This window comes from Corythoichthys intestinalis, chromosome 1 (assembly GCF_030265065.1).
Source record: "Corythoichthys intestinalis isolate RoL2023-P3 chromosome 1, ASM3026506v1, whole genome shotgun sequence".
Classification (NCBI taxonomy): Eukaryota; Metazoa; Chordata; class Actinopteri; order Syngnathiformes; family Syngnathidae; genus Corythoichthys; species Corythoichthys intestinalis.
Genome location: NC_080395.1, coordinates 10,032,008 through 10,057,899, shown reverse-complemented (window position 1 = coordinate 10,057,899; position 25,892 = coordinate 10,032,008). Strand labels below are relative to the sequence as shown.

Genomic DNA, 25,892 nt, shown 5'->3' with positions numbered 1-25,892 from the left:
ATTACTTTGCTGAGTAAGTCATTATATTACAATAAGTTTGGGGAGAAGTAATTTGTGACTAATTACTTTTAAAGAGTAAGATTAACCAGTAATTCGTCTTGTGCATTGTATTATATTTCAGTCTGATGAAGTAAGAAATATTTTACCTTATTATTACAATGATTTTTTTCCACCCAACGTCCTCTGTTGTGAACTATTTTTAGAGCTCTTCTCTGTTCGATGTAAAAATCAACTTTAGATTGTCACTTGGGACATTGATATTGTGTATTTCGGTTAGTATTCATTTTCAATTCATTCTTGCCAACAGTGACCTCTCCTGGCCGTTCCTTCTATTCCCCTCGATGTAGTTCTTCCTTGCACTCTTCTTCTTTCGTAATTCTAAAAAAATAGTGCTCATTATTAGCGATAAAAGCTAAACTGAACCTGAGATCTTCAATGCTTTGAAATGATTTTTTCCCCATTATTTTCTTCCCTTTTGGAAAAATTTCAGCGGAATCAGACAAGTAAAAGTTGGATAAAGACCGAACTTTCAACGTATAGATTTACAAATTCCCGCTCCTTCAAAATTGAGATAGTAATATTTATGACTCAAATTCGGATATGTTTATCATATTAATTATAGTATTTTATAATATTTTTGGAGTCCAGTGATGTGAATTGGTGATGGTTCCAAACGGTTCAACATATTACACTGAAGTTTCAGCGCCTGAACTTTTCTACTTCCGGTTCACATGACGGCGTGTACACATCTCCGAACCAAACGAGCTCCTTCAAAAACGTTTCATCAGGTAAGTACCCAAGTAATAATTTAGCGAACTGAAAATCCCATCTTTTAGATTAGTGGAATTCGTTTGGCATTATGTTGAAGAGTCACAGGCTTACTTAACCTAGTTTTGTTTCTCTTAGTTAGCTAGCCAAGACTCATGAACGTATTTCGATTGCTTTGTTTTAACCCTTTAAAACCTGGGCCTACTTTGTCCGAATTTGCATGCCTTGGATGTTGCCTTTATATTTCAAAGACAAAACAGCCTTGTTGGGTCCCTTTTTTTAGGACACCATAACCCCCATGCCCAAACCTGTTACTTGTTTTCTTCACTGACCAGTTATAATCAACATTTTGGACCCCCCCCTTAAAAAAAAAAAAAAATCCAATTTTGGGGGGGGGGGGTCAAAATTTGTAATATTGATGTCCAATTGACAACCAAACGTGCTCAAAGAAGCGTTCTGAAGCTTGATAACATTTATTTAACTTGCTAGGATAAACATTCAGCAGAAATAAATGAGATTTAATAGTTTTATATCTGACTAGGGCTGCAGCTATCGAATATTTCAGTAATCGAGTAATCGACTGAAAATCCTATCGATTAATCGAGTAATTGGATAAAACTTTTTTTTTTTTTTTTTTTAGGTAAAGAGCAATTATAAATATAGATGAGAAAACAAGACAATTTCATCTAATATTGAACCATTTTCAGTCAACCAATGTCTTTATTTTCGATGTACATTGTTGAAAACAGCCAACAATTGCATCTCATGTGACTTAAAAAAAAAGACTAATCACTGCTTTCACTCAAAAAACTTTTAGATCTTATAAAAAATTTCTTACCTAAAAATGTCATTATGCTTGATAACACACATCACTTAAAAGGTAGGTGTTTTCCCCACGTGTTTCAATTGAATTTCCACTTGTGTCAAGCTATAAGTTCTTGTTAAGTTTTAAGTTAGTCTAAACTGTAAATCCTGATAGGATTTTGAGTTTTTGCAGTGTTCAAAATAAATGCTGTGCTGTATTGGAGCACATTAGGCACCAGTGCTACTTGGTGTTTTTTCCAGCAATGACTACTGAGCTAAAATTGACAGTTAGCATGATTAAGTTTTTATTTTACACTTTAATCCCTCTACAGCGCTGTTTTCACAGACTAAATAAAGCCTGTATGTAAGAGTTAGCCACGCATCGACAGTGGTCATAATGAATAGAAATGATTCCTCGAGGTGAATAAAATTACTCGGATCAGTATAGTTTTCGATTTATTTTGCGCGTTTCATAGTCGCTCGCTACTTCGCCTCTCTCTTCTTTGGTGGCGCCTCGCCACCAAAAATTTATTAAAAATGTTCACATTACGTCCATCCTTCGTGACCTCACAGTGGCTCCTGGGATCTGTAGTTTTTCGTGGTTCTTTCGGTTTTGAAAAAGGACAAGAAATGATGAAAATGTGGACAAAAAACGGTCCTATTTATGAGGAATAGAACTAATAAAACTACAATGACATTATCTCCAGTTTTACTTGGTCAATTACTTAAAGTAAAACTGGTCTTGGACCTCAACATCCGCACTTTCAAATGGGACCAACCAGTGCCAAATGGATGGTGTAATTACAGCGTGACGAGGCTTCAAAGATGATATGTGTAAACGTGTGGCCACGTCCGTTGTTAAAGGGTTAATGCCACTTCCAATTTGTAAAGTTAACATGAGAGTGATTACTTTTATTTGTTTAAAACACTTCTCGACTTGTCTTTAAAAGATGTGACAAAAATACTACTGGTTGAAGACTCAGGCAATCCCAAACATCAAGTCACAGACGTGGAAGATGAGGAGAGGAAATCCAGGACACGACCAGGTGCTGAAAAACGAGAAAAAAATGAGGGTAAGATATGACATGACAGGTAGTCCCTGGGTTTCGACCAAGTTCAGTTCCAAAGCTCGCGACTTAACGCGCAAATCGGAATTAACTAAGTACCCCTAAATACCTCCCATTAGAGCAGGGCGGTAAACCGAAAATTTACCGTCACCGAAATTCTTAACGATGACCGACGTAATTTTGACCATGTCGGTAAATTCGGTAAATTAATAAAACAAGAAAATAGTCTTTTCATCCCGCTTTGATTCTGTGTTGTTCGTCTATGTCCATTCCCCTTTAAGAAAGCAGTGAATGTGCTTACGTAGGGAGTCACGTGATCATCAGGAAGCCAATCAAACAAAAGCCCGGTAAGCTAACGCTAGCAGCTAACGCTACAAGCAAAACGTGATGGAGTGTGGCTTAAGGGAGGTTCACCAAACTTTCAACCGACATTTAGTAGACTCTTGGTGGCATCCAGACGGGCTTTCACCCGCTGTCCTCCTTTGTTCTCACGATTTCCGGAGATGGTGCTTTCAGTGCTTTCTACTGGTAGCCAGGCTAACGCTAGCTAGCGGCTAACGCTACAAATGAACGTTATGGAGTCGGATAGAGGCTCTAACCTGGTCGAAACGGCTGAACTTAATGAGTGGATTGGGCACGGACTGCATCTAGCAATTACTATGTGGCGTTATTTTGTATCTGTGTGTGTGATTCCTCTGATAGCTTTTGTGATGGTAAAGAATTCTGCATAAAGTACAATCCAACGGCGAAACTTATAATGACCGAGAAATGGCCCCAGCTATTTTTATTGTGCGTGCATTTATGAAAAAATGCACTGGGGGGGAAAAAAACCCTTAAACCATAAAGTAAACACTTGTATTTAATAATTATATCACAGCAGCCATTAACAATAAGTTGTCTTTTTGAAGTGTACTGTTCAAGCTGCAAGTCATTTGTGTTACAATTACATGTTTGCACAGGCATATTGATTTTGACAATGTACATTGTTCAAGTCATACACGCTGTTATAAATGTTCATACTTGAATTCTTATTGCTTACAATACATTTTTATTAGGGCTGTCAAACGATTAAAAATTTTAATCGAGTTAATTACAGCTTAAAAATTAATTAATCGTAATTAATCGCAATCCAAACCATCTATATAATATGCCATATTTTTCTCTAAATTATTGTTGGAATGGAAAGATAAGACGCAAGATGGATATATATTTTCAACATGCGGTACATAAGGACTGTATTTGTTTATTATAACAATAAATCAGTTCTAAATCAGTTATAGAAATTTTATATTAAAACCCCTCTTAATGTTTTCGTTTTAATAAAATTTGTTAAATTTTCAATCAAAAAATAAACTAGTAGCCCGCCATTGTTGATGGCAATAATTACTTACACTATAAAATCAGTCGCACCCAAACGCCAGCAGAGGGCAGCAAAACTCCGCAAAACACAATTAACAGGTGGGCCTTTCACTCTTGTGACATTTAAATATGTCTGAGCTGGGCAAGTGCGTTAATTACGTCAAATATTTTAACGTGATTAATTAAAAAAAAATAACGCCAGTTAACGCGATAATTTTGACAGCCCTAATTTTTATAAATTTAATGTTTAGACTGCATGTACAATTGTTAAATACAGTATATCAAATTGAATGCTGGTAAATAAATCAACAAGAAATAGTTAATCTGTATTTCATGCATTGATTCAGATTTTCAAATTATATAACAGTCCGCTTGGGCGAATTTATCGTCATTTATCGTTATCGAGATAAATCTGCTCAATTTATCGTGATACGTGTTTAAGGCCATATCGCCCAGCCCTACACTCCCATATCTCAAAAGAACTAGAGGTGGGTAGAGTAGCCAAAAACTTTACTAGACTAAAAATAGTCATCCAAAAATTAAGTACAAGTGAAAAAGTATTTGTTAAAGAATGCTCAGTTGGTAACATTGTGAGTAACTGCTTTGAATGTCAGATATATATATATATTTTTTTTTTTTTAATAATGGCATGTTTTATTTCTCAGAACAACGTCATCTATTTGAATTGTTATTATTATACTGTACTATGACTGATTACATGAACATATTAGGCCAAAAATCTGACACAAGAATTGTAAAATTCAGACCAAAACAACACTTGAAACATCACCCATCCTTTAATCTTAAAACATTATTCAATTCAATTCAATTCAATTCAATTTTATTTGTATAGCCCTCAATCACAACAGAGGTCTCAAAGGACTTTACAGAGGCAATATGATACACAATTAGAAATGAAGCAACAAAGATGAATAGATACAGTTCAAGTCCTGGGTATCCCCTATCCTTAAGACCCTCCATGCCGGCAAGGAAAAACTCCAAAAACTCCAGAGTCAATTGGGAGAAAAATGAGAAACCTTGGGGAGTACCACAGTCAGGAGAGATCCACTCCCAGGACGGATAGACAGGAACCCCAGAACGGCTAATGGAAATTAGCAAGCAAAATTATAGTCCGTAAAAATACAGTGGAGTAAAGGAGCAAGAAGAGGTCCCTCTAGTCAGATGAGACGGGGGTAGCAGCGAGGACGTCTATCCAGCCAGGGGTCCGGACAGTCAGGAGGCTGCAGCTGAAAAATAGCCCCTCCCCAGAGGGGAGGGGGGAAAGGGGACACCGGGTGACTAGTGATGAAGAGACTAGACAACTAGATATTAACATTGGAAAATAGAAATAAAGTAAGACAAGTGTTAGGTAGAGTAAGAGAAGGAGATAGAACTCAGCGGCTGTACTGCCCCCCAGCATTATAGCTTCTAGAGCAACTTAAACTGTGAGTCTATTCCGACTTCAACTAGCCTAACTATAAGCTTTGTCGAATAGGAACGTTTTTAATCTAATCTTAAATGTGCAAACTGTCTCGGCTTCTTTAATACTAGCTGGAAGCTGATTCCATAAAACAGGGGCTTGGTGGCTAAAGGCTCTAGCTCCGACAGTACTTTTATGAACCCTGGGAACTACCAGTAGACCTGCATTCTGAGATCGGAGTGTTCTGTTGGGGCGGTATGGAACCAGAGCATCGGTGAGATAAGATGGCCCCAACCCATTAATGGTCTTAAATGTAAGAAGGAGTATTTTAAATTTAATTCTAAACTCGACTGGAAGCCAGTGAAGTGCCTGGAGCACAGGGGTGATGTGCTCTCTTCTATTGGTTCCTGTTAAAAGTCTTGCTGCTGCGTTTTGGACTAGCTGAAGACCTTTTAGAGAGCTTTTAGGACAAGCTGCAAGTAGGGAGTTACAGTAATCCAATCTCGATGTAACGAACGCGTGAATTAATTTTTCTGCATCGCTTTTAGATAAAATATTTCTAATTTTGGCGATGTTGCGCAGGTGAAAGAAAGCCGTTCTACAGGTTTGTTTAATGTGTGCTTTAAACGATAAGTCAGGGTCAAATAAAATTCCTAGGTTTTTAACTGTGGCGCTGGAGGCTACACTTACATTGTCCAGAGTGACTATCTGGGCAGATAAAGAGTCTCTAACACTTTTCGAGCCTATTATAAGGACTTCTGTCTTTTCAGGGTTAAGTAGAAGATAGTTAGTGCTCATCCAGGTATTTATATCTCGGACGCAGGCGCTTAGTTTTTCTACTTGCCTGACCTGCTCAGGTTTAATTGATAAATACAGTTGTGTGTCGTCAGCGTAACAATGAAAGTTAATGCTATGTTTTCTGATGATGTTACCTAGAGGAAGCATATACAGCGTAAACAAGATGGGCCCGAGGACAGATCCTTGCGGCACACCATAACTAACTCTAGAGTACGATGATGATTGCTGGTTTACATTGACAAACTGGTACCTATTAGATAAATATGATTTAAACCAGCATAGGGCTGCTCCTCTAATGCCTATGTCACATTCTAATCTCTGCAATAAGATATTATGGTCGATTGTGTCAAAGGCTGCGCTCAGGTCCAGCAGAACCAGGATCGAGACTAATCCAACGTCAGCGGCAAGTAACAAGTCATTAGTTACTTTAACTAATGCGGTTTCAGTGCTATGATGAGCTCGAAAGCCAGACTGGAACTGTTCAAATAAACTATTGTCCTGTAGGTGCTGACAGAGCTGTTTAATTACCACTCTTTCAAGGACTTTGGAGAGAAATGGTAAGTTAGAAATAGGTCTATAATTGGCCAGAATATCAGGATCAAGAGTAGGTTTTTTCAAGAGCGGTTTAATAACTGCATATTTAAAGGACTGCGGCACGTAGCCAGTAACTAATGAGGTATTTATTATATTTAAGATAGTGTCAATAGTTAGAGGCAGGGTCTCTTTAAAAAGTTTGGTTGGGATTGGGTCAAGGAGGCACGTTGATGGTTTGGAGGACATTATAATTGAAGTTACATCAATTTGGTCTACAGTGGTAAAGTTATTTAATATTTTAGAGGGGTTTATAGGAGATTCCGAATTCTTTGTCTGCACTTTATCAGACCTAATAATTGGAAGTGATTCATTTATTTTATTTCTAATAGTTGCGATTTTATTGTTAAAAAATTTTAGGAAGTCATCACAGCTAAGGGTGGTTGGGATATAAGGTTCTATTGAGGTGTGACTGTTTGTCAGCCTTGCTACAGTGCTGAACAGAAACCTAGGATTATTTTTGTTTTCCTCTATTAAGGATGAGTAATATCTGGTTTTAGCCGTGCGCAAGGCCTGCTTATATGTCACTAAGCTGTGTTTCCAAGCAGAGAGGGTGTGCTCTGTGTTGGAACGGCGCCAAAGTCTTTCTAATTTACGTGTCGATTGTTTAAGAGAGCGTGTTTCAGCATTATACCAGGGAGATGCTCGTCTCGGCTTGACAAACTTTAATTTGGAGGGAGCGACGACATCTAGGGTGGTACGAAACGTAAACAGAACACGATCAACAAACTCGTCATTAACAGCAAGGCCGGACATCACTCCTTCATAATTAGATGACATGGAGGCAAATATAGGCTGAATTATCTGTTTATACTCTGAAACAGAGTGATCACCTAATGTCCTTTTCATCTGAGTTCTAATCACTGGTGGTGGATTATCTTGAAGCACAAACCGAAAGGTAATTAGAAAATGATCAGACAGTACAGGGTTGTGGGGATGGACACTAAGATCACTAATCTCAGTACCGTAGGTTAAAATCAAGTCCAGGGTGTGCTTGTGACTATGAGTTGGTTTATTTACATTTTGAATGAAGCCAGTCCCATCTAGTAGGTCATTAAAGGCCTTACCAAGGGAGTCACCTTCATCGTCAACATGTATATTAAAATCCCCTACAATTATAATTCTATCCCAGCTTAGCAAAATACTAGATAAAAAGTCAGAGAAATCTAACAAAAACTGTGAGTAGGGACCAGGGGGACGGTAAACCACTATGAACAGAACTGGTTTTTGGTTCTTCCAGTTAGCGTCTATAATTGATAGTGCTAGACTTTCAAAGGAGTTATAAATGTAATTAGCTTTACTTTTTGGGCTCATACCTAAACAAGAGTGTGATATTACTGCCACCCCCCCTCCACGGCCCGTGCTTCTAGCTGTGTGAAAATTCACGTGACTTGGGGGTGTGGATTCATTAAGTCTAACAAAGTCATCCTGCTGAAGCCAAGTTTCAGTCAGGGCCAAAATATGAATATTGTAATCCCCAATTAAGTCATTAACTAACAGAGATTTGGGCGAGATTGACCTGATGTTTAATAATCCGCATCTTATATATTTATTAAGAGCAAATTTATTTTCACTGCTATCAGGGGCTATATGTATTAAATTCTTTGGTCTCGTTCCTATAGTACTCGGTTTTCCCCTGTTCACTATACGAGGCACGGACACAGTCTCTATCTTCTGTCCTGAATTTTGGATTTGTGACAGCTCGGAAAGAGGCGAGTGGTCACTACTAACAGTGTTATGTTTTACACTACAACACTGCGCCCGGGCCCCCACTCTCAAGTGTCACTTTGGGAGACTTAGTTTGGCGGCCAAATTTCGAGTTAAGAGAGCAGCACCGTCCCAAGTCGGATGAATGCCGTCTCGGCGCATGAGCCCGGGCTTGCCCCAAAACGCGTGCCAGTTATCAACAAAGACTATATCGTTTTCTGGGCACCATCTAGACAACCAGCGGTTAAATGATGAGAATCTAGAGTACATCTCATCATTGACCAAATTAGGCAGAGGACCAGAGAAAACTACGGTGTCCGCCATCGACTTAGCAAGTTCACACACCGAGGCTACGTTTAATTTAAGCACCTCAGACTGTCTCCGCCGGGCGTCGTTACCGCCTGCGTGAATCACGATACGGCGGAACCTCTTCCTACTCTGCTTTAAGAGTCTGAGGTTTCCTTCGATGTCACCGACTCTGGCCCCTGGGTAACACCTGACAGACACCGCCGGGTGCTTCACGTCTCTAACTATGGAGCTTCCAATTACGAGAGTGTCTGGTTCAGCCGGTGTGTCGCTGAGGGGGGCAAACCTATTGCTGACGTGAAGCTGCTGGTGCACTAAGGTTGTGCGTTTACCTCTGCGCTTCCCCCGTTATTAACTGGTTTGTCTTGTGACTTATAGAGATTTCAAAGTCGGCATTAGTTCATTGGTACTACGTTACCATGCTGTTACAGTATTTTGAACCGCTTTTAGAATTATTTTAATTGCTTTTTCTCGCCTTTAGGTACTGCGAGTTGATCAAATGTTAAATGAAATTTTTAAAAAAAATTCTTGTGGGAAAAAAATAAAAAGAGAGCATGAGCGCTCAGAGGTGGATGGATGGGCGATCACTACGGGGCTTACCGGCTTTGCTGGCTTTACCCACCTCTTCATGGTCTTCAGTACTGTTTTTAAATCGCTGTACTCATCTTTTTACAGTACTATAGTCTTTGGTATCATACTTGTAGACATTTTCCAGCCGGTTGTGAATCCTCAGAGGGGTTTCTCCCTCTGCAACAAGGAATTCGATTACAGCTCTTTGTTTCTGACGAGCTTCAAGAGGGGCTGCCATTTTGGAAGCTAGTTTAAGCTTTAAAAATCTGAAAATGAGAAAAACACATATAACAATCGCAAAAAGGTGTGTCCTATCATGTTTGTGCAAAATATAAACAAGATTGGTAAAATCCTGTACGAGCAATGCACTTGAGTGCATTACTTTTTGAATGCCCGCCGTACGTAACTTATCCCACACTCTTCAAATCCATACTTAAAACTAGTGTTGCAGCGATACCATTTTTTTGGCCCCGATACCGATACCTGGCTGTGCAGTATCGGCCGATACCGATACCATACCGATACCACCCCAATTTTATATATATATATATATATATTTTTTTTTTCTTTTTTCCCCCAAAGAGCTACATAATTGGATGTGAAATCATTGCTATCAAGGCTTTGTCAGGCTGTTGCTTACCTTTGCAAAATAGGAAAAAGTACACTAAACCCTAGTAGACAATAGTTGAATAAACCTTCCTCTCTCAAAGGCCAAAATAGTGCTAAATTTGTGAAATTAATAAAACATGTATAATACTAGCCCAACAGTAAGAAAGTAAAAATAAATTCATAATAATAAACTCTGAATGAACTGAATAAACTTTTTTAAACCTCTCAAAGTCCAAACAGTGCAACTTTCATGAAATTATTGTCACATTCTGCTGCTGGTTAGATTGTGTTTTGTTGCTGGGCGTGGGGGCGTGGCACTTGAATCCAATGCAGGCTCGTCAACGCAGCATTTAAGCACGGGTGATCTCAGAGAAGGCTGCCGAGATATTTGCCTTGCTGATCGCTATTTGACATCTGGCACAATAATCTCGCTACATTTGCTTGTTATGCCCCTGCATTGGGTTTTTCTGTTAGTGTGCTGCTCTCGTTTGTAACCGCTGCCTATCGTCTTAGTTTGTCCGTCGACCTGCTGTCACGGACTCCTTTTGTTATTTCTTCTGTCCCGCGATCGCGTGTTATTTTTTGTTTGCAATCATTAAACCCTTTTATGTATCCCCCGCTTGTTGTCTGCTTCGAGGTTCAACCTTGTTTCCGCATTTGCGGACGCTAACAATTATAAGTAATAATAATTGACCACAGGATCCTGTCTCTCCTTTTTTTCGGGAGGTGGGAGTCCCTTATTTCTATTTCTGAAAGGTGGCAACAATACTTTGGAAACACTTCCCAAATTACTGCGGCATTTCTTTCAGTAAAAGACAATAAAAGTAAAGTAGACGAAGTGAACTGACCAGAGATTGTTGCTCCGGTCCAGCGGCTTTCTTCCTCTGGATAGCAGTCCTGCCCTTGCAGGCTCAAACTCGTTGTGTTCGTTCACGTTTCGTCTTCAAATGTTTTATCAAGTTCGAGGTATTGAAACTGGCCGATTTAACTCCACATCTCCAAACTTTCAGGCCGCAAATCTTGCATGCAGCCATTGATTTTAATCGACGGGATTTCTATTTGGAAATATTTCCCGACCGCCGCGGCGCCGCCATATTTCCTAGTTTGTTTTTCGTCCATATGAAAATTCCCCCTTTTGATTGGTCAGGAGTGGCTATTGGCCCGCTCTCATTGGTCTGGAGCAGGCCAATAGCGATGGCTGCTTGGTGTTCACGTGTCATCACACAACACAGAGACAGAGTGTAGTGAGTGCCAGGAGGAGAAAAAGGCTGTGGTCAAATGTTATAATAATGGACCGGTAAATGGTATCGGCGCCGTCTTTGTTGGTACTCGCCGATACCGATACCACCATTTCGGGCCGGATCGGCGCCCCCTGCCGATACTAGTATCGGTATCGGTGCATCTTTACTTAAAACCCAACTATTCAAATTATCATACACAGCTTGACCTCTGTCCTGCTATGTGCTATGTCTTTTAAATGTTCGTTTTTCAATGGGGTTTTTTTTGCTTTTGATCTGTGCGTTTTATTCATTGTTCTTGTACAGTGACCTTGGTTGTTCAGAAAAGCACCTTAAAGTAAAATCCATTGTTAATATTAACATGAAAATCACGGCAAAAGCTTGACTTTAGCAAATCTCCCCCCCCCCCCCCCCACCCAGTGTCCCGCAGACGTCACTGTAGAAGATCTTCACCCTGAGAAACATCATCCCGTCCAGGTTAAAGAGGAGTCTGAGTCAGAGATGCCATACAACAAACAGGAGGCGGAGCTGGAGATCTCATACATTAAAGAGGAAGAAAAGGAATATAAAATCCCCAAGTTTCCTGTGACCGTCAGTGTAAAGAGCGAAGAAGATGAAGGTCCAAGTGAAAAGGGCGGAGCACCAAAACATTCGAGCAACAGCTCATTTCAACCCCTGACAACAAAAGAAGAGGGACGATCACAAACGGACGGGCTCTTAGCTCCATTCTCAGACAGCGACGACGTAACGTCACACTCTTCTGACTTTAACACTGATGAGGACACTGATGAAGAGACCAATATGGAGAGTGATGATGGCTTTAACCAAAATGCTTCAAAATCCTTACACAAGTCATCATTGAAAAGAGTCGCAAAAGAATGCACGGTTAGGAAACCTTTTCCCTGCACAATCTACGACAAAAGATTTTGTCAGAGGACTAATTTAGAAAACCATAAGCGTACACAGGAGGAGTCTGAGATGCCACACATCAAACAGGAGGCGGAGCCAGAAACCCCACACATTAAAGAAGAAGAACAGGAAGATAAAATCCCCAAGTTTCCTGTGACCGGCAGTGTGAAGAGTGAAGAAGATGAGGGCAGAGCAGCAAAACATTTAAGCACTAGCTCATTTCAACACCTGACAACAAAAGAAGAGGGACAATCACAAATGGACGGCCTCTTAGCTCCGTTTTTGGACAGTGACGACGTGACGTCACACTCTTCTGACTTTAACACCGATGAGGACACAGATGAGGACACTGGTGATGACACTGGTGATGACACTGGTGATGACACTGATGAAGACACTGATGATGACACTGATGATGACACTGATGATGACACCGATATGGAGGGTGATGAAGACGACTTTGACCAAAATGCTTCGAAATCCTTACACAAGTCATCAATGAAAAGAGTCGCAAAAGAATGCACGGTTCGGAAACCTTTTCTCTGCACAATCTGCAACAAAAGATTTTGTCAGAGGACTAATTTAGAAAAGCATAAGCGTATACACACTGGAGAAAAGCCTTTTGTCTGCACATGTTGTGGTAAAAGATTTGCCGAGAAGGGAAATTTAAACCAACACGCAAAAACACACACTGGAGAGAAGCCTTTTGCCTGCACACTTTGCGACAAAAGATTTACACAGAAGACTCATTTGAAAATGCATACGCGTACACACACTGGAGAAAAGCCTTTTTCCTGCTCAGTTTGTCCTAAAAGATTCCGACTGAAGGGATGTTTAAACATACATGCAAGAACACACACTGGAGAGAAGCCTTTCGCATGCTCAAATTGTGAGAAATTATTCGGTCTTAAGTGTCAGTTGAAAAGACATATGCGTACACACACTGGGGAGAAGCCTTTCGCCTGCACACTTTGTGAGAAAAGATTTCGTTGGAAGGGAAGTTTCAAGAGACACACAAGAACACACACTGTAGAGAAGTCTTTCGCCAGCTCAATTTGTGAGAAAAGATGCCATTGGAAGTATGAGGTGATATAACGCATGCAAACACATGGACAAAATTCTTTTTCCTGCTCAGTTGTTCACTACTAATTCTGCCTAAAGGGAACTTTAAGCATACCTTGGGTGTTCAGAAAGACGCTTTAAAATAAAATGCATTATTAGTAAGGGTGTAACGGTACATGTATTTGTATTGAACCGTTTTGGTACGTGGTGCTCGGTTCGGAACGGAGGCGTACCGAACGAGTTTCTGACATAATGTAACCCTTTTCGAGGCTGTGAGTCGATCGGGTTACAGTTTCTTTGTGTAGATTATATTTACTCTGTCTTCTCTAGTATAATGAGGACCAACACAGTAGGACAGTATAACCCAGAAACGTCAACGGCGTGACAACGTGGCCGCCGCGAGAACGCAATGAAACGCGGGCGTTGAAGTCAATCGGCCAGTGCACACCAGTCGCAGTGCGGCCGCGTGTTAGACGCGTCCCAGAAGCGGCTCAACACAACGCAGGCGTTAAGAACGGCAGAGTTTATTATTTGACGCGAGACGCGACCCTCCTGCGTCATTACTACTACCGGTAGCTAGGATCGGGCAGACCGGAAGTCACTCAAGTAAAAATACGGTGGATCCGGACGATTTTCAAACTAATATGCAATCGTAACCCACTTTTTGAGTCCATCAGATCTTTTGAGTGGTAGATCGGTCCACAGTTGACTTGTCTTTGTGGATTTACTGCTGTCTTCTCTGCTATAATAATCACCAACACGGCCCCGTGTTCAATACAAAACCCTCGTACCACAACAAAACAAGTAGGAACCAATATTCACATAGGAACTAAAGTTATACAACATAAAATTTACAATGTAAATGAATACTACATCACATTTGTAAAATATAAACACATAATAAAATAATAGCCCAATTAAATAAATTGAAATGAGCTAAAACACCTGTAATTAAATAATAATAATACACAGATCCTGCTTACCCAATTAAATTTATTAATTTCTGTGTGGCGCTTTAACTTGAGAAAATCCACCAATAAAGCTTTTGAAAACCGTTCATAAGAAAAAAGATTCATTTAGGCATTTCATTTATAAATTACATGTTAAAATCTTTGCGATTGCTTTTCTCTTTAGCACAGGACTTCTTTTTTCTTCTTTCTTTCAGAAAGAAAGCTGACCAATACGCGGGGTCTGAAAGGCAAATTGTTGTTGGATTATCTTTAAATTTTTGAGCAGAATTCTAGCTTCGTATAGGCTAATGTTCCTATTATTGAAAGCACAAAGGTGTGTAATAAACAACTAGCACATTTATATTTTGCATTTTGTTTTCTTACTATACCGAAAATGAACCGAACCGTGACCTCAAAACTGAGGTACGTACCGAAGCAAGATTTTTGTGTACCGTTACACCCCTAATTATTAGTATTAACATGAAAATTACTGCAAAAGCTTGAGTTAAGCAAATCACGTTTTTTTTCTTTCCCCACCCAGAATCCTGCAGATGTCACTATAGAAGATCTTCACCCTGAGAAGCACGATCTCCTCCACGTTAAACAGGAATCTGAGTCGGAGATGCCGTTCATCAAACAGGAGGCGGAGCCAGAAACCCCACACATTAAAGGAGAACAGGAAGATGAAATCCCCAAGTTTCCTGTGACTGTCAGTGTGAAGGGCGAAAAAGATGAAGGTCCAAGCGAAGAGGGTGGAGCAGGGAAATATTCGAGCAAGAGCTCATTTCAACACCTGACAACAAAAGAGGTACGATCGCAAACGGACGGTCTCTTAGCTCCGTTTTCGGACAGCGATGACGTAACGTCACAGTCTTCTGACTTTAACACTGATGAGGAAACCGATGAGGAGACTGATGAGGAGGATGATGATGACTTTAACCAAAATGCTTCGAAATCCTTAAACAAGTCATCATTGAAAAGAGAGGCAGAAGAATGTGCGGTTGGGAAACCTTTGTCCTGCCCACTTTGCGACAAAAGGTTGTCAAAGAGGACTGATTTAGAAAAGCCTTTTGTCTGCAATTGTTGTGGTAAAAGATTCACCCAGAAGGGAAATTTACAGAGACATGAAAAAACGCACACTGGAGAGAAGCCTTTCGCGTGCACACTTTGTGAGAAAAGATTTCGTTTTAACTATGAGGTGACAAGACACATGCAAACACACAGGTGAAAAGCCTTTTTCCTGCTCAATATGTCATTACAGATTCTGTCCTAAGGGAACTTAAGACATACGCAAGAACACACTGGAAAGAAATCTTTTGACTGTCCACTTTGTGGTCAAAGATTCACTCAGCATTGGAATTTGGTAAAAGACGCAAGAAGCACACTGGGGAAAAACTTGAATTGCAGTGCATGACAAAATATTCTAATTCCTGCCACACATTTAAAGTGGAAAAAGCTTTTCGATTTTCTTATTTTTTCCCTTGAGCCTCCTTTGACAAAGTATTTGAAATGATCTTGCAGGTCCTGTTTTTCACAACTATCCGATTATCTTGATTTTTTTTTTTTTTTTTTTAACCTATCCAGTTAAGCTGCTGGACAAGGAGAATGGGAATCTGAGTGTCCTATTGGTCTGAACAGTTTTAATATACAACATGAAAATATGATATACTCCCATTGTTATTATTGTTTAGTTTATTACGAGAAAGCAGCAAAAATGAAGGGGTTATGGGGGACAGAAAGGGAGAGACAGAAGAGAAGAACAAGAAATACATTCAACGCCAACACTAATTATGAATATAGTAGTGCTATCGTAAACTAATTGTAATTCCGGTTGACACCATGTGGGGGCCTGATGACGGGAGGAAAAAGGAGTGGGGGTTGGAGCGTACACAAATTAGCAATGTGAGGTGTAGAACGCAGTAGATGTGAATCACTCGTAAGTGTGGATATGCTGACATCTTATTCTATGCTGCCTGATCGCTAATCCTGGAACTGATCGTTTCTCTACTTGAGTGTCTAATTGCACCCAGTCATGCGTGAATCCCATCAGACGTGTGATAGTCCTGCAGACAAGTGGAAATGCTGCACGGGGCCCACCCCAGGGCCAGGTCCCTTCCCAGCCAATTGGGGTGGAGGGGGGTGCCAGCGCAGCCCATTCCTGCTCCAGCAAGAGGGCCGCCATCATCCCCTGGGATCCAGGGCAGTACCCCGGACCATCCACGCCCCCATTAACCAGCCTGAAGGGATGAGGGGACTCTTCACTGCCCCCCACGCCCGCCTCCACTACCACCCGCCACTGGTGCAACCCTCCAACCGACACGGCACACCGCAGCACCCCCGCGGGCCACTAGGCCCGGGGCAGGACAGAGTCTCCACCTGGAGTGGGCAATACCCCACCGGCCGACCCCGCATCGTCGGTGTATGATGCAATAAAAATCAAGGTGGAGCCTGCTCGGGCCTGTACTGTACGGCCCTGTTCCAACTCTTCCCGAAGACATGAATGAGTGTGTAGGTGCCAAAGGTGAAAGATATTTTTCCGTTTTTAAAAAAAAAAAATTATTGAATGAATTGGGTAAAGTGTTTAACTATTGAGATTGTTTCTTAAGGGGTTAGGTAATTTCATATCTAGCTTGATTTCTGTTTAATGTTCTGCCTTCTTGCCTGTTACTTTGATTCACTCAGATTTAGCTTTTGTCTCCTATTTTAGCTTTGTAAACTCTGTTGTAAAGTGTCTTGAAAGGTGCTTTGAAATTAAATGTATTACACTGGTCAACAGTCAAATTTGTGCATGAAATATTTATACTATTTGTCGCTCAACTGAAGTCATTAAATGCATTGCAGGTTTCAGACGGTAAAAATGATCTCCATTATGCGAGCGAATACATTTTCAATGTTAACATTTTAAAATAGGTGTATGGAATATTTCCTTTAGGACACAAAATGCTTATATTGCCAAGAAAAAAATATTTCAATAAATTGAACTAGATGAACTTCAAATACCATTGAATTATTGACACACCAACTTTAGCAAACATGATTAAATATAATTAAAGCCTGCGATGATCATGCAGAAATCACAATCAGTGTGACTTTTAGGCTCGAACCACGCCATTGGAATTACGAATTGCATTGATTTCACTGACCGTTGGTCCATTTCCTCAAAATCCAGATACACGAAACACAACATTGGTGTGGAGCCCGAAGCGTATCTTGATGCCCTATTTTCATGCCAAAATAAGCTTCTTGTGATCTTTTAATGAAGTTAGTAATGCCTTGACACTGTTCTTTCAGGAAATACTCTTCACAAATGTAGCAAAGTACATTTGAAACACTTTTACAACTTCGTTCTGCCATTATTCATAGCATGAAGAAAGCAACGTTTAATTGTAAAGATCTGAAATGCCACGTTTGAAACCGGATGGTTCTAGTTCTCTAGAAATGACTAGATAAACCTCATGCACTAAACAAGTTTTTGTTTGGTATGTTTTTTGAAATACTTTCATGCTGCCCTTTGTTTAATGTTTGTTCAGTTTGTTCACCTAGCCAAGACACGTTAAAGCCTTTCAATTACTTTAGTTAAATGCCACTTCCGATTTGTGAATTTTGTTTTCAGGAGAACTCGCTCGGTTAACATTGGAGTGATTACATTTAATTGTATGAGACGATTCTCAACTTGTTTTAAAGTTACAAAATACCACTCATTGACTGAAGCCCAAAGAGTCAAGACGTGGAAGATGAAGTGAGGAAATCCAGACCAGGACGACGTACTGAACAACGAAAGATGATGAGGGTAAGATCACGACATCAGTTGTTTTACAGTACTTTTTACGCAATATCAGACTTGCTTTGATGTGACCGTGATTAGTGATTGTGACTGTAGGGCAAAATTCCCCTATCTTACTTACGGTACAAGGCCCACGCTAACGATCTCACGATATGGCGATACAACAATTACATGGTTTAAAGTTCTCTGTCGTAGTGACGGAAATCCATCAATAGGGATGCTGGTGGGTCGTAATGCAAGAGGAAATAAAGGCAGTGTACAAGTCTTAGTGATTGCTACAGTTGTTTTTGTTTGTATTTTAGGTTTGTTGTTGCGTTACACACCTCCGGTTTTAGCTTGTAATTCATCTTAATTTATTAGTATCTATTACAGTATTATAAACCAACAAGGTTAAGCTATTCAATTGGAATAAATCCACTATGTACATGCACTTTACCCATGTTTTATTGGCCTTTGAGCTGGACAGAGCAAGATTGTGGTTTCATTTATGAATTCTTATTGGGCTATCTATTTTCAATGATTCACAAAAAATGATGCAGGTATTAAGCTAGCTGTGAAGTATGGGGGTGGGTCAGTGATGCTGTGGGGCTGTTTCGCTTCCAAAGGCCCTGGGAACCTTGTTAGGGTGGATGGCATCATGGATGCTTTGAAATAGCAGGACATTTTAAATCAAAATCTGTTGCACTCTGCCTGAAAGCTGAAGATGGGTCGTCACTGGGTCTTTCAGCAAGACAATGACCCTAAACATGTGGCCAAAGCTACACAAAAATGGTTCACCAGACACAATTCAAGCTCCTCCCATGGCCATCTCAGTCCCCAGACCTTGTTTTGTTGGCAAAAGGGGGTTGTACAAAGTATTAACACCAGGGGTGCTAATAATTATGACACACATTATTTGATGTCAAATAATTATTTCTTTATGTGGGATTTTTTTCCCCACTGAATAAATGCACTTGTATTGAAGGTTGGATTTTTCTTTTTTTTTCCATTAAGGTCCCATATTATTTGAATAAAAAAAATATTAGAAGCTAAAAAACACATCTTAACCAGGGGTGCCAATAATTATGGAGGGCACTGTAAATTTATTGGATGATTTCTCACACCTGACGATTTCTCACGGCACACTAGTGTGCCGTGAAAAACCCTGTCTTACCCCGTAGCACACCAGGCACGTCTACGGCCCGATAATGGTGCCGCCGCGTCAATGCAGTAAAACACGGCCGTTAAAGTCAAACAGCCAGTGCACACTACTCGCAGTGTTACCGCGTTTTAGACTTGTCCTAGAAGCGGTTCAACACGTCGCACACGAAAAGAATGGCAGAGTTTATTATTTGATGCAAGACGCAACCCTACTGCGTCAATACTACTAGGTAGGATCGGGTAGACCAAAGTCACTCGTGTAAAAATATGTTGGATCTGGTCGATTTTAGACGTGGACATAGACGTGCCTGGTGTGTTACCAGGGTTAGAGGGGCCTGTGAGCTACAGCTCAGAAAAAAAGCCTTTGGTCAAAACTCTTAAAGGCCAGTAAGATCTGGAACAGTCTACCACTCGCCATCAAGGAGTGCCCTTTATTTCAAACCTCTGAAACTCACCTCAAGCAGTGGCTGAAAGTAAACCCGTCCTGTAACCACCAACTTTTAACTTCATAGTGATTTATTGTACTGTGCTGCGTTTTATTGTAACGTCTTGTTCTCTCTCATGTCGTCTTGTGTCTTTCTGTTCCGTTACCTGCCTAGGGATTGCGGATGTAAATTAGCATGAGCACTCATTGGCAAACTTAAAACGGGCCTCCCCATGTGCTGGTTTAAGCAGGGGTACCTTCCGTGCCATGCATGATTTTAAGCCGTGACAACTTGGTGTATTACCAACAGTAACCTTGGAAATGGTGGTCCCAGCTCCTTTCAGGTCATTGACCGGCTTCTCCAGTGTAGTTCTTAGCTGATTCCTTACCATTCTTAGGATCACTGAGACCCTACGAGGCAGATCTTGCATGGAGTCCCATACCGAGGGAGAATGACAGTCATGTTTAGCTTCTTCCATTACTGTTAAAATTTTGTCAACGAAGTGACAAGAACAATCTTTTAGGTGGATCCTTTAGCTTTGAAGCAGGGAGCCACATCCTGTCGCTGGTCAAAATATTCCACTTCCAACCATATTATCGGCGCTTCCAGGTGTTCATACAACCATGCACAGGACAGAAAGTCGCAGAGCCTCCTTTACGTCGTGCTGAATCCATTTTTGGAGATTCCGTGGGTTCCTCTGGTTGTATTTTGCAATTTAACTACACCCTCTACACACCGCTTACACCGCACTTTGTTGTTCTGTCCAAACCGGCAGTCCGTAGCAGAAAATGTCAGAGATGGCGCTGCCCATGTTTCGCTCAGGAAACTTGTCTATAAAAAATACCTTTATATTGTTATTTGGGGACATAACCAATGTGTATTTCTATATGTACTTATTTTGAATTCATGAATTTATTTTTTATTAATATTGTATTAATTTATCAATTTATATCATAAAAATAAGCAAATGAAAAATAATATAAATAATATGAAAATATAATAGTTTAGGTTTATCAAAGTCCAGCCTCACAGCTTTATGGTCCATGATGGGAGAAGAGCAGCGGAAGCGGAAGAAAATTTTGAGGGGCCAGTTAATTTTCATGGTCGCCCACTTGATTCCAAACGCTTCAACACATTACATTGAAATCCCAGCGCGTGAGCGTTTTTTTACTTCCGGTTCACGCGACGCAACGTCTACGCACCAACACGAGACTTCTTTCAATTCTTTCATGTGCCCTTCTCTCTTTTTTTTTTAAACAAACTCGCTCCTTCAAAACATCTTCATCGGGTAAGTACCCAAGTAAGCATTTAGTGAACTAATACGTCCCAATGTAAAGGCTGGTTAAGTTCGTTTGGCTTTATATTGTAACGCATGGGCTCATTTGGGTTAGCTTTGTTTGTCTAGCGCTAGCCAAGACAGGTAACACATTTCGATTGCTTTGGCTGAACGCCACTTCCGATTTGTAAATGTTGTTATAAGGTTGGGGGCGGGGTCGCTTGGTAAACATTTGATGTTTGAAACAATGTGATTATATTTAATTGTACAAGACGCTTCTTGAGTTGTCTTAAACATGCGACAAAATACTGTGTAGCTGGTGATGTATGGGAGTCAGAGGCAGCGAGTTGAACCGGTGTGTTGAATCAGAGAACTTCTATTTGCAAATATGCAAATAGAACATCACGCCCCCGGTCGTCATTCATCAAAAAAACAAACAAACAAAAAACAACGCGTCTGCACTCACGCGGGTCAGCCTCTCGTTGTCGCAACCCAATGTGAGTACCGACAGGATGTGAGTGGTGCATGAAAGTACATGCACAAGCTAAACGTGCATGCGTTGATTTGCGACCTTCTTACGGCAGTTTGGGTATGTGATGTGTTTTGGCGATTTTTTAAAAATTATGTTTGATAATACTAATACAGTGGTACCTCTACATAAGAGGTAAATTCGTTCCAGGACCTTGTTTGTAAGTCAAAATGGTTGTATGTCGAGCAGTTTTTTCACATAAGAATACATTATGATTCCATGAATTCGTTCCACTGCCCGAAAACCTACAATAAGTCCTTCATAAATACTGTTGTTACTATTGCAAATAGTAATTACAAATTGCAAATTAAAAAAATTATGAATAAAAATCGGAATGATAATATAAGAATAGTAATAATAATAATTGTAATAATGTAACAAATCGGGTTCTAATGTGGCGGATGTATTTTGTGTGGTGTACCTGAATGCACCATCTGTCTGACGACAGTGTAATAGAGAGTGCAGTTGAGATATTACGTTCTCTTTTAATGTCCTGTTGTTGCTGGCGTCAACTGCGGCGGACAGTTGGCGTGTTGTGTTGCACAAGTTCTGACATAAATGATTAAAAACCTGACAAAGCTGGCGATCTCTTTGGCGTTGGTACCACAAAAATAATTGTCACCTTATAAAGACTGGCGAACGGAGGCCGTGAAAACAATGACATTGCGACGCTGTCATAAATCGTCGTATTTCGGTTATTTCATCGGATGTAGGAATAGTAGCAAAGAGTGGATGCTCATCAATTTAAAATTGTTCTTTTATAGTAGCATAGTATCAGATGGAGTCATATTCATCTATAAAATCCTGAGTTTTCGAGTAAGTCTGACGAGCGTCTAGCAAGCTTTATCGGTGCTAGTGTAGTGTCTGAGAGCTATGTTATGGCAAAATTTGGAAAGCCATTCTTTTAAAAACTAATTATCCGATTTTATAATTTTAACAAGAAAATATGAAGCTCGTTTGTTAAAAAAAAACAAAACAAACAACAACAACAAAAAAAGAAGCCACTTTTTTATAAAAGCCGCAAGGTAGAAACGGCGAGAAAAAAGTAGCGGCTTATAGTCCGAAAAATACAGTAATCGTGAATTAGTTTGTCAGCAGAAAAAAAAAGCTATCTTACTGGTCGCACATGTGCGAATACGTGAAAAAAGTACTCGCGCTGCGTCTAGTTTTAGATACAAAATGCCCCCATTTGGTGGCAGTCTGGAACCCTGTAAAATGGGTTTACCTAATAAATTGTATTTACTTTATTTACAGCAAAAGGGTTCGTTGTATCGGTAAAAAAATATGCAACATGAAAATCACGGCAAAAGCTCGCCTTTAGTAAATCATGTGATTTTTTTTTTTTCCCCATCCAGTGTACTGTAGACATCACTGAAGAAGATCTTCACCCTGAGATGCACGATCACACACACGTTAAACAGGAGGAGGAGTTGGAGATGCCGTACATCAAACAGGAGACCGAGCCAGAGACCCCCTACATTAAAGAAGAAGAACAGGAAGATGAAATATCCAAGTTTCCAAAGACTGTCACTGTAAAGAGCGAAGAACATGAAGGTGCAAGCGAAGAGAGCGGACACCTGACAACAAAAGGAGAGGGACGATCCGAACCTGACAGCCCCTTAGCTTCGCTTTCGGACAACGACGACGTAACGTCACACTCTTCTGACTTTAACACAGATGAGGAGGAGGATGACTTTGACCAAAATGCTTTGAAATCCTTAAACAATTCCTCACTGAAAAGAGACGCAAAAGAATGTGCGGTTGGGAAACCTTTTCACTGCACACTTTGCAACAAAGAATTTTCTCAGAAGACTAATTTAGACGTGCATAAGTGTACACACATTGCAGAAAAGCCTTTTGTCTGCACATGTTGTGGTAAAAGATTCACCAAGAAGGGAAATTTAGACAAACACACAAGCACACACTCTGGAGAGAAGCCTTTCCCCTGCTCAGTTTGTCATAACAGATTCTATCAGAAGGACAGTTTAAAGAGACACGCAAGATCACACACTGAAGAGAAGTCTTTCGCCTGCTCATTTTGTGAGAAAAGATTTCGTTGGAAGTATGAAGTGACAAGACACATGGTTACACACACTAGAGAAAAGCCTTTTACCTGCTCAGTTTGTCATACAAGATTCTGTCATAAGGGATCTTTATATAGACACGCAAGAACACACATTGTAGAGAAACCTTTTGACTGCTCACTTTGTGGTAAAAGATTCTCTTAGAAGTGGAATTTAGTAACGCACGCAAAAAGCCACAATGGGGAAAAACTTTTTAATTGCAGTGTGTGACAAGATATTGTAATTCCTGAAACACATTTACAGCAGGAAAAGCATTTCAATATCCTCATTCAGTTGTTAAAATGAGTTTGCAGGTTCGTCTTCACAACTAGCCTATACTTTGTTTTTGTTTTTAAATGAATGAATTGCGTTACGTGTCCTTATATTGAGAATGTTCCACAACTCATTGCTTTTCACTATTTTACTTCTGAGTGTTGGCATTGACACCGAGCTCTATAATTCCTTGAAACCAACCATATGCTGTAAATTCTTTCCCATTTTTCAAAACTCAAAACATATCCGATTAAATGACCATATCCAGCTTGATCCTCTTTTTTTCATTTGCAATATGACTTCTTCCCTGTTACTTTGATTTACATGATTGTGTTTTTGTGTATTCTATTTGTAGCTTTGGTCAACTCGGTTGTAAATTGTCCTTGAGTCTCATGATAGGCGCTTTGAAATACAATTATTATTTTTTGAAATACAGTAGATCACAAAAGTGAGTACACCCCCCGCATTTCTGCAGATATTTAAGTATCTTTTCATGGTACAACACTGACAAAATGACACTTTGACACAATTAAAAGTAGTCTGTGTGCAGCTTATATGATAGTTAATTTATTTTCCCCTCAACATATAGCCAATAATATCTAAACCCCTGGCAACAAAAGTTAGTACACCACTTTGAAAAAACGTACATCCCTAAACGTCCAAATTGAGTACTGCTTGTCATTTTCTCGCCAAAATGTCATGTGACTCGTTACAGGAGTGCTGGCAGCATTGCTGCAGATATTGAAGGGGTGGGGGGTCAGCCTGTTAGTGCTCAGACCATACGCCGCACTCTACATCAAAATTGTGTGCATGGCTGTCACCTCAGGAGGATGCCTCTTCTGAAGACTGTACACAAGAAAGCCCGCAAACAGTTCGCTGAAGACATGTCAACAAAGTACATGGATTACTGGAACCATGTCCTATGGTCTGATTAGACGGGCGGGCTTTTTTGTGGACCGTCTTCAGAAGAGGCCTCCTCCTGGGGTGACAGCCATGATGTAGAGTGCGACGTATGGTCTGAGCACTAAAGTCCTGACCCCCACCTCTTCAATCTCTGTAGCAATGCTGCCAGCACTCCTGTAACGAGTCACATGACATTTTAGAGGGAAAATGACTAACAATACTCAATTTGGACATATAAGGATGTAATTTTTTTTCAAAGGGGTTTATTCACTTTTGTTGCCAGGCGTTTAGATATTAATGGCTATATTTTGAGTTCTTTTGAGGGGAAAATAAATGAACTCAATTATATAAGCTGCACGCAGGCTACTTTTCATTGTGTTCAAGTGTCATTTTGTCAGTGTTGTCCCATGAAAAGATATGCTTAAATATCTGCAGAAATGTGAGGGGTGTACTCACTTTTGTGATACACTGGACATTGACTCTGCCCTTCCCTTTGTTTATTGTTTGTTCAATTGCCAAATATATGATTATCTGAATGGTGTCAGTTGGAGGTAGACTGATTATCTTGCCCAAATTTAACTATCGGCCTTTTTTTTTTTTTTTTTTTTTTTTTTTAAATCCGACCGGCCAATATGAAAAAAATCCAATTAAAACTGGGTTATTTCGGCTCATATGCAGCTGCATCCCCCCCCCCCCCCCGCCTGCTGCCTCCTGCACCAGTATTCACCTCGTCCTCCTATAAATGGTCAATGAAGTTACACTTGCATTGCACCTGTCCATCTTTTTAAGGCCTTCAAAGCGATTCACACGATATCCTCATCTACCTAATGGTGACGCAGCAAAAGGAGCATTGTGGGGTTTAGTACCTTGCTCAAGGATACTGAGACGAGGTAAATTATGCATTAAGCATTGCATGCAGATTTAGTGGTAAAACAAATATAGTTAAAGTGAGATAGAACGTAATACGGTTGGAAGCAAAAAAATTTACTACACTGAGGTCGAGAAATGCCTTTCTGAAATGTGATACATTTGGCAAAATAGTGAATGTGCACGTTGGAGTGATTTTTGTTTATTTACCTACAGTATGTTCGGCTACTTATTTATTTTCTTGTAAAGTCAATATTTGCAATGTCTTCAAAATATATCTCATTTCACTGTGCATTATGTATGGCATTTGTACTTATTTTTGTTATGTTATTTTTCTCATGTTTACAATATCTTCAATTTTAATGTACGTCCATGTTATTAAGTAATCAAAATTGAGGTTTTGCATTTAGATGCGAGCAAATGAGGGAAAATAAAAATTAGGAGAGGGAGGTTGGGCTTACTGTATGGTTTTTG

At 40.1% G+C, this 25,892-nt stretch overlaps 1 protein-coding gene across 3 annotated transcripts; it reads left to right on the top strand.

The window, feature by feature from the left end:
* Positions 1-727: 727 nt before the first annotated feature.
* LOC130924345 (gastrula zinc finger protein xFG20-1-like) lies at positions 728-24,122 on the top strand. Of its 3 annotated transcripts, none has more exons than XM_057850869.1 (5): positions 728-788; positions 2,523-2,645; positions 11,658-12,671; positions 14,700-14,966; positions 22,668-24,122. In XM_057850869.1, the coding sequence occupies exons 2-5, from the start codon at positions 2,589-2,591 to the stop codon at positions 23,538-23,540; spliced, it is 2,211 nt and encodes a 736-aa protein (XP_057706852.1). In that variant the 5' UTR covers positions 728-788; positions 2,523-2,588; the 3' UTR covers positions 23,541-24,122. The 3 variants fall into 3 exon arrangements, with proteins under 3 accessions (XP_057706852.1, XP_057706830.1, XP_057706841.1); XM_057850847.1 differs by having other exon boundaries at positions 11,658-13,232; XM_057850858.1 differs by lacking the exon at positions 22,668-24,122 and having other exon boundaries at positions 11,658-13,232; positions 14,700-15,406.
* Positions 24,123-25,892: the final 1,770 nt, after the last annotated feature.